The sequence below is a fragment of the Euprymna scolopes genome, chromosome 34, assembly GCF_053919585.1.
Source record: "Euprymna scolopes isolate OS-2025 chromosome 34, ASM5391958v1, whole genome shotgun sequence".
Lineage (NCBI taxonomy): Eukaryota > Metazoa > Mollusca > Cephalopoda > Sepiida > Sepiolidae > Euprymna > Euprymna scolopes.
Genome location: NC_136515.1, coordinates 31703456 through 31720841, shown reverse-complemented (window position 1 = coordinate 31720841; position 17386 = coordinate 31703456). Strand labels below are relative to the sequence as shown.

At 28.9% G+C, this 17386-nt stretch overlaps 1 protein-coding gene across 16 annotated transcripts in view; it reads right to left on the bottom strand.

Moving 5' to 3' along the window:
* The window catches only part of LOC145259156 (MBT domain-containing protein 1-like), a 498271-nt gene that overhangs the window by 33492 nt on the left and 447393 nt on the right, over positions 1–17386 (bottom strand). For all 16 annotated transcript variants that reach the window (XM_080116886.1, XM_080116877.1, XM_080116884.1 and 13 more), the window contains one exon: positions 1180–1259. In XM_080116886.1, coding sequence (XP_079973012.1) covers positions 1180–1259 — 80 coding nt within the window. The remainder of the gene's footprint in view (positions 1–1179; positions 1260–17386) is intronic.

Sequence of the window (17386 nt, the reverse complement as noted above, 5' to 3'; positions counted from 1 at the left end):
TGTACTGTAAAAGTAGTGAAAAAAATCTGACGAAATACATGGGAAAAATATCCAAATGTGCAAGGCAAAAAAATAGTCATAACGTGTTTAATTTTAATCGAATTTGAAAAATTTAAAAAGATTTTTTTTTAGCTCATCAAGCTCTTTCTATGAATGCCATTATTTAAATATTTTAATTTAAATTTTTTAACGTGTATTGCTAATATTATATCTACAATAAAAGTGAAAATGTGTTCAAGAACACTTCTCAACCTATATACCCAACAAATTTTTGATCTCCAGAATTGAAATTTGATATATAGAATATTCAGACATGTGGAAAACTTTTAATCAGTTTTCATCTGGAAAAAAGGGCTGCTATGGGGTCAAAACTGAAAAATTGGTACGTGAGGGTCATCGGATTTTTATCTGTTTGTCAATTTTATGAATGGGCACTGCCGGGAAGCCTACTAGTATATATATATATATATATATATATATATATATATATATATGATACATACATCCCATTTAATACTTGTTAATATCAGTATTAAAACAATGTGTAATTAATAGGGCTATGACAACAGAATATTCTTTTCATTGTTTTGACTCTCGAATTTATATCAGATACAGTTAGATACAGTTAATCAACCAAGAACCATATCACTTTATATATATAAGATCAACGGATACATACTCGAGAGTCAAAACAATGAACAAAATATGCTGTTGTCCTAGCCCTAGTAATTAAACAAAAATGAAAATCAACAGAAACTGACTATTTATAATACGGTTGGTGCAAAAACAATATTGTTTTCTCACATGTTACTTTTATATCTGATTTCTGACCCACCAATTATCACTTATATCTGATTTATCACCCACCAATTATCACTTTTTCAAGCATCTCAACAACTTCCTGTATGAAAAATGCTTCAAAAGTCGAGATGATAGCGAATCGGCCTTCAATGACTTCATCGCTTCCAGAACTCTGGATTTCTATGCTAATGGGATAAAAAATAAACTTGTTTCTGGCTGGCAAAAATGTGTTGATTCTAATGGTTCTTATTTTGATTAATAAACTTTATTATGAAAGGAGTTATCTTTTGAAGTTGAATGTCAAAAAACATTTTTGCACCAACCTTAATATGAATAAAGAGGTGTGATTTAGATTTAACAAAACTATTTCAAACTTACTTTATCAAACAATTTCACAGGTGCAGCAACTGAACTGGTTTGTTTAAGATATTCAAACCATTGAAACTGTGTCTTGTATCCTACAGGAACAATAACAAAAAAATAAGAGAATAATTAAAAGACTGAATAATCAATAAAACCGTAGTTAATATTTAAAATTATTTATATTTACAATGGTCAAAAAAAGAAAAAAAAAAAAAAAAAAAAAATCAAATTGCTTCATGATTTAGGCAATTTTTTACCCCATATTTATTACTCTTAATTAAAAGAAACATTTAATATGAAGTTATTTTCTAATTTCTAACTCTAACCATATCCTTTCTTATAGCTAATCGTAAATTTGTGTGCTGTAGAGAGAGTAGATTTTGATCATCGTAATACAATGGTTATGATAGTTGGGGTTTACACAAAATATTTTATTGCAAATTTTTTTGTTGAAAAATGACTTAAGGTTAAAAAATTAGAGCTTTCAAATGTTCTGGTAATCATTCAAATATTTACCACCATAAAGAAAATCCATAATGTTCGTGAAATCTTTCATTTTAATTTTTTTTCAAAATTATTTATCATTCATTTTCATTTTTTAAAATTATTTATAGTTCGATTTTAAGCTGTTTAATTACTATTTCTTTATTCTCTAAACTCACAATTTTGATTGTCTCTTGCTCAAACATACATAATTTTACATTTTCTTAATTCTTTTAAATTTATTTTGCATAAAGTTCAGTTTCAGTATTAATCAAATTGAGTTCCTTTTCTTTCTTTTTTAAATGCAATTTTTAAATAAACGAATTTAATCTTTAAAATCCATGAAACAATGCAATATTTATTTACTTTTAATGCAGAAACACACAATTTTTCCTTTTGAATTAATATTGAGTTTCAGTATAAATCATGTTTCTTATTTTTCTCTTCTTCAATGTAATTTTTTAAGTTATCTAATTCTTATTGTAAAAAGCTCTCCTTTATATTATCAACAGTCTGACTGTTCAAAAGATCTTGCTTGCTCGGACCTTGTGCATAAAATGTTTCAGTGACCAAATCTGCACCTTATGAAAGCCATGAGAGAACCACTTTAAGACTTCAAATACGTAGATTCAGTTACAATGAATTTCAAATCATGTATGTAAGACACTAATTTAGAAAGTTTTCTAACATTTTCAGCTTCTTCTAACTATATTAAGGAGCAATATGAGTTAAGTAGTAAAAACAAATTTATGAGCACAGTGAAAAAGTATATAGTAGTGATTCTCATTCAATCACTAGCAATGTCAGGTTTTCCTGCTAGTATATAATATATATATATATATATATATATATATATATATATATATAGACATATAAAAAGGCAAACAATGTCTTTTTTTTTTTTTTTTTTAAATTATTTAAAAAAAAAAAACTTGTTTTTATGCAAACCATCATTATTTCAACAAGTGCTACAAGCATGTAACCTTCCATATCAACATGGAACCTCAACCAACAACACTGACTGGGCTTCTACTACTAAAGACCAATATGTCACTAGTAACAAGAGGAAAATAAGGTCTATTACTTATAAATAACACCTTGCACGGAAGCTTTTAAAATAAAAACAACATTGTTTGGCTTTCTAAACCTGCAAATATAATTCAAATATCTACAATGCTTATAGAGTGGAACTAAGTAGGTTGAGACAAATAAAATAAGAGTATCACATTATTTACATCCATTGCAAGAATTCAAGCAAAAAATATTTGGCATATAATCAGTTCTTAAACAATTTGGAATATTTTGTATTATATTTTAGATAATTCAAAAAGTTTGTTCATTTGCACCTCTCATAACATTGCAAATAAAAGTTGAGCAAGAAACATCAAATTTTATTGTTTTTTTAATTTTATATATGTAGTTATTATAAGATAATATATAATTTTATTCCACTATAACATTTAATAATACATTTTAAATAGAAAATAAATAAAATCGAATAAAAAATAGAAACAAATAAAGTTCAGGTTAAAATAATGAAATATTAAAATAATTTGTAGAGATAAAGAAAAATCGATAACAGAAAATATATAATGGATTATAGTATCATAAATTGAATTAATAATCTATAAGAAACATAATAATCAGGAAATACATAAAATATAGATAAAATAAGTCACATAAATATTTAATTATAAACTATAACTAAATACTATAACTGTAGAATTGGAGAAATAATAAAAATCTATAATAAAAGTAAAAAGAATAAGTACAAGGAAGTACATATAGAAAATAAAATCTAAAGATTAAAACCATAAAAAATATTAAAATTCAATATTAAATTTACATTAAAAATTACAAATTAAACTACTGAAATTTTATATCAAAATTAAACTTCTACTTATATATGTATAAGAGGTTTTGTGTGTGTGTAAGTTTGTTCCCATATGGCTGGGCCGATTTTTAAAAATTTTACACAACTGTACTTGTATTGGGAGTGTTCTTGCGTAGGGTTTGTCATGGAATGCCTCCAATAAGTATCGAAAACTGTTAATAGAAAAAATACAACTAAAGAAAGTCTGATTTTGACTAAAATTAACACCCTTATACAGCCTAACATCACAAGTGCATTTGAGAGGTTTTACACAAGCAGAAGAGCTCGGCATATAAAAGTTATTTGATAAGACAGCAGCATGTTTGAAATGCATGTTTCTGTTTAGAGCACAATTGAACACCATGATTCTTGATCTTTGTATTTTAAACTTTAATTAAAGCCATTATATTAAAATAATTCTATAAAATCAACAATTGGTTCTCTACAGTGCAATGTAGACTACAATATATTGTGGATTAACTGTGGAGAGACATGTGAAGCTTACTCGTGGTGCACTGCGGTGGGTCCCCGACTAGAACAGGCAATCAATCAATTTGATTGAAAAATGGAGGATTTCAGATTTTGAAAACAATAAAAGTATTGGAAGTGTGAAACATTTGCTGATCCTTATTCAATCTAGGCAACATTGGGTCTCCCTGCTAATCTTAAATTTTCAACTAGCTGAATAAAATATAATTATATAAATATACATAATTATAGGAAATAAAATTCAAGAAAAATAATTACAACAGTAATTAAGTCAAATAGTTTTGTATATCATATGTGTATAAAAGGGCCTTTTCATTTAAAAACAAAATTTAACATAAAAAAGAAAAAATAATAATGTTAAGCAATAAAGTACAAAAATTTTAAAAAGCAATTAAGTATGAAACTTAGAGGGACATAGTTCTCCGATTAAAATTTTGTAAAATTGTTCTCTTCAAATATCCAATCAGTACAAGAGTAAATGAAAACGAAATTGTTGGTATTAACTCTCATTTAATGGGATACCATTAAAACATAAAATTAAGTTAATATTTAAATAGGATTTTATAATAATTTAAACTCAAACCAAAATGAAGTCTTCTTAGAGCATATCCGTCAATTGTAATCTTATGACCAATATATGGTAAAAAAAATAACTGTTAATCTCTTTTTTAAACGCAATTTGAATGCCAGTATGAACCAAGCTAAAAAAAAAATCACTTTTAATAAAGTAGAAATACTTTATGTCTTCACAATTAAAAAACAAAAACGAAAGTAAAATTAAGAATCAAACATTGAAAAATATATATATTAAAAAAAATATATATATATTTCAAAACGGCAGACTCAATATAAAAAAACTAAACTAAAAACTTAATATAAAAAAACTGTTATAATTAATTAAAAAAAAAACAAAAAAAACTAAAAAGGTATTCAAGTACTTAAAGGTTACATTAAGTATTTAAAAATAAGATCATTGAACTTAAATATGGAACCTATAATAATTCTTATCAAAAATAATGACTGTGATTAATTTATAATTATCTATAATACATGATAAAAACTATCAGAAAAACAAATTATTAAAAATGAAGATAAAAATTAAAGAAATAAATTACTAAACTAGATCATAATAAAAGAAAAATTAGTCGAATAATAGGGAATAGGAATTATAGAAAGGTTATATCAACAGCTAAAACCATACATACAGTTAAGATGGGTTAGGGGAGAAATTACAAGTGTACAGGTAAGTATTTAAAACTTGCACATATATATTTTACTCCTAAATAATGGAGGTATGAAGTAAATAATGTGAGTAGATGATAAATTTGTAGAATCATAAATTTAAAATATAAGTGTTACGAAAACAACATAATTTATCAGTCTGTCTAGTGTCCCTGAAAGCATTTAATTGGGAGCCACCACTTATCAAGGCCGAAGGCGACTCGAGGATAAGGGCTAATGAATGTAAGGTAGTAATCATTACTGGTGTAAATTGGGTAAAATCTGATTATTTATGAGGACTGCTCAACAAGAATTTGTTTACATTGGATTTGAAGGCTACCATGTTGTATTCAACTGGGAAGCAGGTCAGTGGAACAGTGGTCTTCAGGCAGGAAGTTCTGAGAAAGAAGCTTTGCTCATGGAATCTACATTTCGATTTCGATAGAGAGTGGGGGAAATTGTTGTGGAGGAAAAGCCCACTAATATGGTATCAAGAAGCCCCCACCAGAAGGTACTGCATGGTCCAGAATCCATTCACCAAATGGCAATACAGCAGCCTCAGTACTTTACACCTGCTGATAGGACGGACACTTTGGTGGTTAATCCAAGGTTAGGGTCCCTGACTATCAGGCGGATAACATCAGCCCAGGTAAAACATTTACCTCCAGCACCCTTATTAGTGCCATTACCACAAGGATAGAAATAGAAAATAAGGACATCTCAAGTGACTGTTCAGGAAATATACTACTAGCTCAATGTACAGCTATTTTCTTCTCCCTTTATCAGAAACATCACTCATTGTAAATGAGGACTGAGGGATAAAATAGAAAAGGTGAGAGTTATGGGGCTGTTGAGAACGCGTTTTCTACTCTCCATAACTTTATTAAGTAAGAATTAATAGATATAAGGACTAGATTGGGATTTCAAATAGATATAAAATTGAAATGTAAAAAAAGAAAAAAATTAGTGACTAGGGATTAGAAAACATTAGAATGATTATATTTGTACCAAATTTTATACATGCAACTAGATATCTCATGCTTTTTTTTTTTTTTTTTAACAAAGACTTCATCTCTACATAGTGCACAAAATCTGCTAAGGGATTTTTTTTTTGCCATTTAAGTTTTAAAGTAGTATTTTTATATTTAAGATCCCAGCCAGGGATTACAACAAACTTATATATATATATATATATATATATATATATATATATATATGTGTGTGTGTGTGTGTGAGAAAGAAAGTTAACTTGAAAAAATAGATTTTTTTTCTGGGAGAAAGAGCCAACTTGTCTGGATAGATGACGCTGTACCAGATTAAGAGGAGCAATTTATAAGAAAAGACAGGGAGATAAAGATTCAAGTTATATTAAAACTTTATTACATTATCATGTCAATAAGATTGAGAGGGTGATTACAATGTTAAAGGGAAATGGAGGGGAACCTCTTTAGACCATGTCATTTCAAAGCTAAATGCTTCTCATTAAAAGAGGAGAAAAAAAAGCAGCATTATACAAGAGTAAAGGCAAAAAAGACAACACCAATTTAAATGTATATAACATTTAAAGTTAGAAATGGAAAAATTTAGGGGGAGAAGTAATGAAAGAGGAGAGTAGTGAGATCATAAGAAATATTTCAAAGCCAAAAGAAAAGAGGTATTGAGTAGGATGGAGATTAGGTAAAAAAAAAAATTTAATAAGAGAAAAAAGTGTAGATGACAGCTAAGGAGAATAAGGAATAGAGATAGGGAATAAAGTAATAGGGGATAGAAAAATAGGGTATAAAAGGATATAAAATAAAATAATATAATAATAAAATAATATAATATAGAAAATAATATAGTAAAGATGAAAAATAAGTGAATACAGAAATTAAAAAAAAAAAATTGAAAATCAAAAATAAAATTGAAAATGCAGAATGATTTCTGGATCCTCTGGATTTTCCATCAATTATGGTTTGGGCTCGACCGGCAGTCACTGGATTTAATTGAGTAATGTAACAGATGCAGATGAATTTAAAAAAAACAAAAACAAACAGGAAAAAAGTAGAAATACAATAAATAAAAATAAATGACTAAAACCTACTGTAAAGTTACTGAATATATATATATATATATATATATATATATATATATATATATATATATCTTTTTTTAAAAGTTGCATTTTGTATTTTTATTTACTTTTATTTTTGCAATGTTTTATCAAAAGTTTTTTGTTTTTTTTTCAAGATGATGCTTTTTTTTTTAATCGTAAACTGTTAGTCATTTTTTTTTTAAAGAAAAAAAACAAAAATGTAAATTAAAGAAAATTGGAAGCAAACGCTTTTTTTTTGTAAACAGAAGTTGTTTTTTTATAAGAAAAGATGAATGATTTTTATGAAAACCGTAAATTGTTAGGTGAAAGTACAGAAAGTTTTTTAAGACAATTTACAAAATATTTTTTGTCAACAAATGTTAAAAAAATAAACAGAAAAAACATCCACCCCCATCACCCAAAAAGTAATTAAAAAATTACATTTTTTTATAAAAAAAAAAAAAAAAAAAAAAAAAAAAAGTTGATTTAGCATTTTAACAACGCTTAGTTTAGTCTGGTGATTGCTGATCGAGTCCAAGCCATAATTAATGGAAAATTCTGAGGAGCTGAGTCAAATTCTGTTAGAGTACCGAAAATCGTTCTGCATTTTTGAGGGAGAGAAGCAAAGTTACATCATGCAGACACACACACACACACACACAATATAGTAACTTAAAAGGCAAGATTATACACAATTAAACACATTGAACAAACTTACTAAATGCTTAATATTTAAGTCTTAATGTAACAAAAGATGAATAAAAAATAAAGCAAAAAATTGTAACCAATGAGGAGAGAGAGAGATGGAAAGCGGAGACGGCATAGCCTAGCCTATGATACACATACATTATTTTTTCTTGGCTTACGTCATTAATTATTTTGGCATCACAAGAATTTTGAAATTTTATTTCAAAAGAAATTGTTATATCTTAGAGCATACATACAATGTATCTTCCTATTTAAAAAAGGAATATCTTAATGCATTCATATCTCAAGGTATTACAGTACTTGCATCTCTAATTCAAAGGAATAATCCACCATCTGCACAGTATACAGAATGACCAAGTGATAAACACACCTCAGTGTCAAAATAAACCAAGTATGAAAAAGACTATAAATATTATGTATTTGTTATTTAAGAGAATAAAAATAATATAATGTTGATCACCAAAATTGTATTCAAATGTATGTATTCATATTAACTTTTGAACTATAATGATTACAAACGAATGTTGCATTCATCAAGGAGGTATTAAAATTACTAATGAACACACAAAGAAAGCTCAACACTTTAAAAGTTTTATAGTAGGACTAGCAAGGCCACCCGGTGTTGCTCGGGACCATATAAGACAATGAAAAAAGTTTTGAACATACCTGTTATTCTTAGGATAGAGGAATTTTTGAGGTCTATGCCATCTTGCCATCTTGAGCAACAGAATATTTTACCTATCTTCGGACGGGTATTGTATGTATGAAATAATTGTATCTTCCCTAGGACAGGAAATTTACAGCACATATATGGAAAAAAATTTTCCTTACCTGGGGCGGGTAATGTACAACACATATTTAAAATAATTTACATAATTTTTAGCTGTGCTAACTTTTCTGTATGTCACAAGTAAGAGCGAGTTTGTTTTTACACCAGAGTGCTATAGTGAAGAAGCACCTTATTTCTTATATAAATGTCATACTACTTGAATATATTACATGATTTTCGGTTTTGATAACTTATCTACGTCACAGGAAAGATGTTCTTTGTTTTTTATATGTACAAGTACCTTATTTCCTGGGTAGGATACTATACAAGTACCTTTTTTCTAATTTTAAAATGAAAGAAATTGATACTTTTAAGAAAATTTCTGTTGTGCTGAATTTTCTGTATGTCCAGAGTAAGAATTTGTTTGTTTTTTCATCTGGATTCTATAGCGAAGAAGTACCTTATTTCTTATTTAAAAGTCATACTACCCGAATATATAACATGATTTTCAATTTTTATAATATGTCACAGGTAGGATTTTCTTTGTTTTTTCATAAGTACTTTACTGCACAAGTATCTTATTTCTTGGGTAGGATAATGTACAAGTATGTCATTTCTAAGATATAGATGAAACTACTCAATAATTTTACATATTTTCTGTTGTGCTAAGTTTTCCATGTCACAGGTGAGAATTTTTGTTTTTACATCAGAGTGTTGTTGTAAAGAAGCATCATATTTCTTATATAAATGTCATACTACTCGAATATATTACATGATTTTTGGTTTTGATTACTTTTATGTAGGCCGCAAGTAAGATTTCCTTTGTTTTTCATATGGGTACCTTATTTCTTGGGTAGGATACTGTACAAGTACCTTTTTCCTAATTTAAAAATGAAAGAACTATACTTTTATGAAATTTTCTGCTGTGCTAAATTTTTTGTACATCGGGTAAGAATGTTTTTTCATCTGGGTGCTATAGTGAAGCACATTTTTCATATGCGAATCATACTACTCAAATATTTAACATGATTTACGGTTTTAATAACTTCTGTATGTCACAGGTAAGATATTCTTTGTTTTTTCATGCGAGTACTATACTGCACAAATACCTTCTTTCTTGGGTAGGATACTGTGCAAGTACTTTATTTCTATGAAACTATGCGATGATTTTACAAAGTTTTTCACAAGTACTATACTGTACAAGTACCTTATTACTTGGATAGAATTTCTTGTACACATAATATACATTAACAAAGTAAGTGATCATTGTATATGATTTTTGGAATATGACAACTACAGACATATACAAGTATATACATTACATATAATGCATAATGATCAGTTAATTAGTTTTGGAGTGGATCCAAGACACAGAAATATATAATCATATACACATAATTAAAATTCATAATGATTGGTTAATTAGTTTAGGAGTGAATCCAATGCATAGAAATATATAATCATATATACATAATTAAAATTCATAATGATCGGGTGATTAGTTTAGGAGTGAATTCAATGCAAAAATTCCATTACTTGATCTATTTACGTGATTATTGGAATGTAACAAATAAGCCAATATATAATATATCCTATATATTTGGAATATGACATTTTCGTTATGTACAGCAAAAACATTTTTCTTTATTTTTTTGTATATAAAAGTGTTCTTGTATATTTATTACATAACATTTAAAAGTCAAGAACATCGGAATGTAAAAAAAAAAAAAATTTTAAATGGCGGGGCTCAAAATGGCAACACTGGTGTTAGTAATCGAAAGAGACGACTGCTTTCAAACACTTATGAATATACTAAATAAATGTCTGTTACAGATTGTGTGCACATACGTAGAACGATGCCATGACGCTACGCTCGTCAAGTTGTGATTTCTTTCAAGGTTGAACCCCTTTTTGAATCCCTTAACAATTATTTTAACTTAGTAAATACTCCTAATAAATTCTGCACCCAAAATGTAATCTTTTCAGCTGCTGTATGCTGTCAAGCGACCATCCGTCTAGAAGGAGATACAATTTGAAAATCGGGCACACACACACACACACACACAGTGAGATTTATATATTAGAATTTTAAAAAACAAGTTGAGGCATAGAAAGACTAAGAACATGGAAAAAACTTCAAACAACAGAAGAAATTTTTTTTCAAAAAGAAATAGCCAACTGAGACAATTTTTATTTTTGTACCTTTTCTCCACGTTAAAAAACGACCCTGGTGTCTAACTCTGTCCCGTGGGGAGGCATAGTAAATAGGTACAATATATCTCAAAGATACAAGAAATCATTAAAAATAGATTTTTCTTATCTGGCCATGTAAATAAAGATAAAAGTTTGTCTACTGTTTGGGAAATGTACAAACTTATTAGCAATAAACGCACATAAAGGTTTGTACAAATTCAATTGCATTTAGATATAAAAGTAGTCCCAGTATTTTTGGTTCCCCGACAAAAGGAGGATGGACCTGTAAATTCACCCTTGTCTATTCATCTGTCCGCACTTTTTTCAATAACTACACATTGGAATTTTTAAAAATTTTGCACAATCATTAAACATGATATGAGTAAAAAAGTTAAAGAATGGATTTTCCGGGAAAACTCCAGTTGCCCCCCTAGGGGTGCCTTTCGGGTTACAATAGCTAAAATCGACATTTTTGTGCTTATTAAAAAAAATTGATGTCTTGGATTTTTATAAAACTTTCTGAAAAGTTGTAACTAACTGATTTCTGTATAATTTTGTTTGTCTATACTTCGTGATAACTCTCGGGCTAATAAAAACACACCATTTTTGGAAGAGTTTACCATATTTGTCCAAAATTTTCTGTTTATGTCTATTTAGCAGTTTTGCATGGTACTGAACTCAAATTTAAATATGTTAAGGCCTTGGGGACTTTTGGGGCTAAATGAGAGTGGAGACAAATGATGGACTTAATCATTTCTGTTTTTGCATGGTTAAGAACTCAAATTTACATATGTTAAGGCCTAAAACTGCCCCATTTGTTCATTTTCACCAGGATTTGACGTCTGCGCAAGAATTTTTTTTTTAGATTTGAATCCAACCCTTTCAGGTAGTTTTGTGATAATGGAACCTAACACAAGATCTTTCAATTTCAAAATGTCTTCTGATTTTCAATATTAAAAAAAAGTAGTTTAATGGTATTTTTATTAATACTTAAAAATAATTTTATTTATTTCGATTTTATTTTTAATAGTTTGACAAATTTTTACTGGATACAAGGAATACAATTTTCAAGGCCTTTCAAGATATTTTCTATGTTTTCAAGGTAATAGAAATAAGGCCTTTTCAAGGCAAAAGTTAAAATTCAAGGACTTTTCAAGTCAGTGTGAACCCTGGATAAACTTAGTAACATCCCACACATATTTATGTCGCATAGATTGTTTTCTGTCACAGAAGACAATATGAGGGGTAGGTGGCTCTGGTCACAAAAAGTAGAATTTTCTGCGAAATTACCTCAGGTCCATTGATGATCGCTGGGATAGAGAACACACCTTTGTTCAGGACCTTGTTTGTTATTTACCAGAATGAACTAATTCATAAAAGAACTATAAATAATGTGTATTTTTTAATGGAAAAAAGACACATAGTTGATTTCCAATATTATCATTAACTATAATATAAAAACGTACACCAATGTTTTCATAACCTGTAAATTTTTACAGTACATGTTTAGAGTAAATCATTCCTGGTGTATGTTGGTTTTTTTAATACACAAACATTTCCACTGAATAATGTTGTTTGGTATCAACACGTGCATATTCTTTGATTCACCATCTCATTTTTAAAATTGTTGTGTTTTTATGAAACGTAATTGGATCCTTACTTTCACAAGAAATAGCCTTCAGACTACTTAATATTGTTTTACACACCTAATGGCTACAACTTTTTTACATATCATAGTTTGATTGAAGATTGGTTGGTAGTTTCTAATTCTATAGTATTTCATTTTATTTTGTAGATTTAATTGAATAGGTTTCAGAATATTTGAGATGAGGATTGATAATCTGGATTATTCAAATCACTATTCTCATCGTTAAAAATACAAATAATTCAAATTAACAATGTAATTTTTTGTCTCCCTGATGGTCATATTGGAACTAATTGCAAAAATCATTCTCAAATTTCTGTGTTAACTAATCATTTAATGTGTTTTATGCAAACCGGTTTTAGTGATCATTAACGAAACTGGAGAAATATACTATTTTAATTATTTACTTGTCAGTTTTGGTTGACTTAATATTAAAATATCAAATAAAGTGATATATATTTGAAGGGATAGATAAAGTGATATATATTTGAAGGGATAGATAAAGTGATATATATTTGAAGGGATAGATAAAGTGATATATATTTGAAGGGATAGATAAAGTGATATATATTTGAAGGGATAGATAAAGTGATATATATTTGAAGGGATAGATAAAGTGATATATATTTGAAGGGATAGATAAAGTGATATATATTTGAAGGGATAGATAAAGTGATATATATTTGAAGGGATAGATAAAGTGATATATATTTGAAGGGATAGATAAAGTGATATATATTTGAAGGGATAGATAAAGTGATATATATTTGAAGGGATAGATAAAGTGATATATATTTGAAGGGATAGATAAAGTGATATATATTTGAAGGGATAGATAAAGTGATATATATTTGAAGGGATAGATAAAGTGATATATATTTGAAGGGATAGATAAAGTGATATATATTTGAAGGGATAGATAAAGTGATATATATTTGAAGGGATAGATAAAATGATATATATTTGAAGGGATAGATAAAGTGATATATATTTGAAGGGATAGATAAAGTGATATATATTTGAAAGGAAAGATAAAGTGATATATATTTGAAGGGATAGATAAAGTGATATATATTTGAAGGGATAGATAAAGTGATATATATTTGAAGGGATAGATAAAGTGATATATATTTGAAGGGATAGATAAAGTGATATATATTTGAAGGGATAGATAAAGTGATATATATTTGAAGGGATAGATAAAGTGATATATATTTGAAGGGATAGATAAAGTGATATATATTTGAAGGGATAGATAAAGTGATATATATTTGAAGGGATAGATAAAGTGATATATATTTGAAGGGATAGATAAAGTGATATATATTTGAAGGGATAGATAAAGTGATATATATTTGAAGGGATAGATAAAGTGATATATATTTGAAGGGATAGATAAAGTGATATATATTTGAAGGGAAAGATAAAGTGATATATATTTGAAGGGAAAACATTTCCATTATCTTAGTATGTAGTAATAGAATTATGAGACCAGATCAGATTTGTGCGTATGTTTCTTCTGTATATCTAAGTAATAAATACACTTTGCATATTTTTTGTTTACTTAATAGTAATATTTATTGAAAAAAAAATTTGAAAGAAAATCATAAACATAACTATATTTTGAATAATTTTGCTCCAAGCTCAGCAATATGTGCCAATCCAACCAATACTGAATAGTATAATAATCATATAATAATTGCTATAATCTTTTGCATTAATCTAATAGCTGGGAAAAAAGTTTTCTTGAAACTTCAAGAAGCTAATATTTTAAAGTAAAACCTAAAATTGTTAAAAAAAAGCTTTAAGTTCTAAAGCCATCAGTATTAAAGGAGTTCTTTTTGGAAGAGAGGGAGGAGGAGTAGATAACTGGAATTGAAAATAAAAGGTCACTTAACTTTGTTTGATTTAAATAAAATTGTTCAATTTCATGATAAAACAATACAGAATAATTATATATTCATTTCTAATTTAATACTTAAAAGTTGATACTTGTACAGTTTATTAATTAATTAACAGTTTATTAAGACATAAAAAAAATGAAAATATCGAAAAAAAGGTTATATTGTACGTATCCGTTTTGGACTGAAAATCTCTGAAAAAAAAAAAAATTTCACTTAATTTGATAGAGTATTTTTTTTTTACGGCGGAAAAACACGGTTTTATGACAGCGCGTTGAAGTCAGCTATCTTTGAATTCTTTTTAACATGCCACGGGGAGATAACTCAATTTAAAGCATCAACACTCCCTCCCATCTTTAATACTAGCTTTGCTTCCTAAAAATCAAACTTTTCGGTATCATTTTAGCTGTAAAACAAACAAAAAAAGAAAACTACTTGACAAAATTAAGTGAAATTTTCGGAGAACTTCGTTCCATAAGAGATACGTACAGTATTACCTTTTTTCAATATTTTCATTTTTTAATGTCTTGATTAATCTGTACAAGTACCTAAAAGTTAAATAAAAATATTTTTGTTTCAATAGAAAATGTGGCAATTTTTACTTACCGGAACTCGATGTGGAGGGGTGAAGCAATGGAATTCTGTATGGCAGTCGTTCAAGCAAAAGGTTTGAAAGTGCTTGGTCGACTGATTTTATAATAATGTTTGTTTGTTGTCCATTCACGTGGGTCAGACTTAATATTAAACACCCCTATCCTCGATATGTATGGTTGGTCTTTTTGTTTAGTCCAGCAACTCGTTTCGTAGTTACTGTTACAAAGACGATCTGTTGTTGTAAGCAACGAGGCAATACATTGAAACTCCAGTTAACCAAGAAAAGGCATGAAGAATTCACCACGTAAGAGTTTCATCGTTTTATCTTCACCAGTAAGAGTTTCATCGTTTTATCTTTCTATGTCGAGTTCAGGTTTAACCCGTTGAGTTGCAGACTCCCCCCCCCCACACACACACACTTTAGTCAGTTAAAATTCGACACTTTGCAATGAATTGAGAAAAAAAAAAAAAAAAAAAAAAAAGAACGACCCTGTTACTCGAAGGGAACTAGAGAGAAGGCTAGACCTTCTTCAAAGAAAAATAAGGACGACTGTGGTGGGTATGGAAGAGAAACCTCGGTCCTTGAATACTTTTATCCTTTGAAAAGGATATAGAAGGATGGCTAGATGGGCTAGAGGGTGTGTCTTGGAGTATGGAGGAACAACTGGCTGCCGAAGAGGAAGCTGAATCGCTTGCTGAACTATTTCAAGCTTCTTTTAGATTTAAGAGAGAGGTGAGACACCGACTGGGGGTTGTACAGACAGTCAGTGAAAGAAATACCTCAGAGGTCCCTATAGAAGATAGGAGGTCCCCCAACGTTGAACCAACCTTCAACCCTCATAGTCAGGAAGCCACTAGTATCCCAGAACCAACCAAGTCCTTCAACCCAACCGCACATTCTTCTTTTTCAGTAGAACCTTTTAAAATCAAACTGAAGAGGCCACACTTCAGTGGAAGGGATTTTGAAAGAAATAGAAGTTTTAAGAACTTACTCACCAAGTTTGAGAATTGTGCTATGCCAATACCATTGGCAACAGGAAAGCTGTATTTTTTTTTTAGGTGTTCTTTTGAGGGTAGAGCCCTTCAACTTATTGACCACTTTTCAGTCTCCGAAGACAGTTATCCAGTGGCTCTAAAATTGTTGAAAGAACAATACTTGGATGAGGAAGAAATATGCGGCGAAATAATCTAAGGTATATTAGATTTTCGCTTGGAGAATCCAAAAGATTTGGTGGGGTTGAAGGACTTCATGATATAAATGCAGGCGGATGTATGGGAACTTAGAGCATCATACAGCTGTGATTTATATGATGACATGTCGGCAGGTGCAGTAATAATTTCTCAGGTATTGTTTGCAAAATTACCACCCAACATAAAGAATGAACTGATCAAGATTTCTGGAAAGACATACCCATGTCAGTAATCCTGTTGAATACACCAGAAATTATTAAGCGGTTTTTGATTGTTAAGAAACCTGAACAGCACCCTGTGACTAAGCTGAGGCCCCCACCAAGACTTAAGAAAGAAAAGGAAGATGAATCCCATTCCTCCCTGAAGGCTTTTTTTTGAACGCTACTAACTGAAGTTCTTTCAACACAGTTTGCAATTTGGAGACGGAATTGTTTTTGTTGAGATAAGTGATTTCAATCATGCTTTTTATTTTAGATTTAAAATATTAACAACTCCATTTTATTTCAGTATTTAATTTGTGTATTTCTGTTTTATTAAATGCTAGCTTTTTTTCTAGTCCAATACCGGCTTCCATCTTATCTCGAAATTACTTATAACGGCACCAACTTACTTTCGGAAGACCCCCCCCCCCACCAGCCTTTTGTTTTATATCGTAAGCTTCTTAAAACGTTACTAGCTTAAGTTCAGAATAAAATCACGATTTTCTATTAACGGCTAATTTAAAAAAAAAAATGTTTTGAACGCTACTAACTGAAGTTCTTTCAACACAGTTTGCAATTTGGAGACGGAATTGTTTTTGTTGAGATAAGTGATTTCAATCATGCTTTTTATTTTAGATTTAAAATATTAACAACTCCATTTTATTTCAGTATTTAATTTGTGTATTTCTGTTTTATTAAATGCTAGCCTTTTTTTTTTTTTTTTTTTCCTCGTACATATGTTTATTTATCCACCGAGTTGATAGCAAAAATTACGAATTATACTCATTTTTAGTTCGTGTGAGGGGAATCTATCACCATACTTTCCCTTAAACACGTCCGTTGGACTTTTATTAAGTACAATACTTAATAGTTTTTTTTTT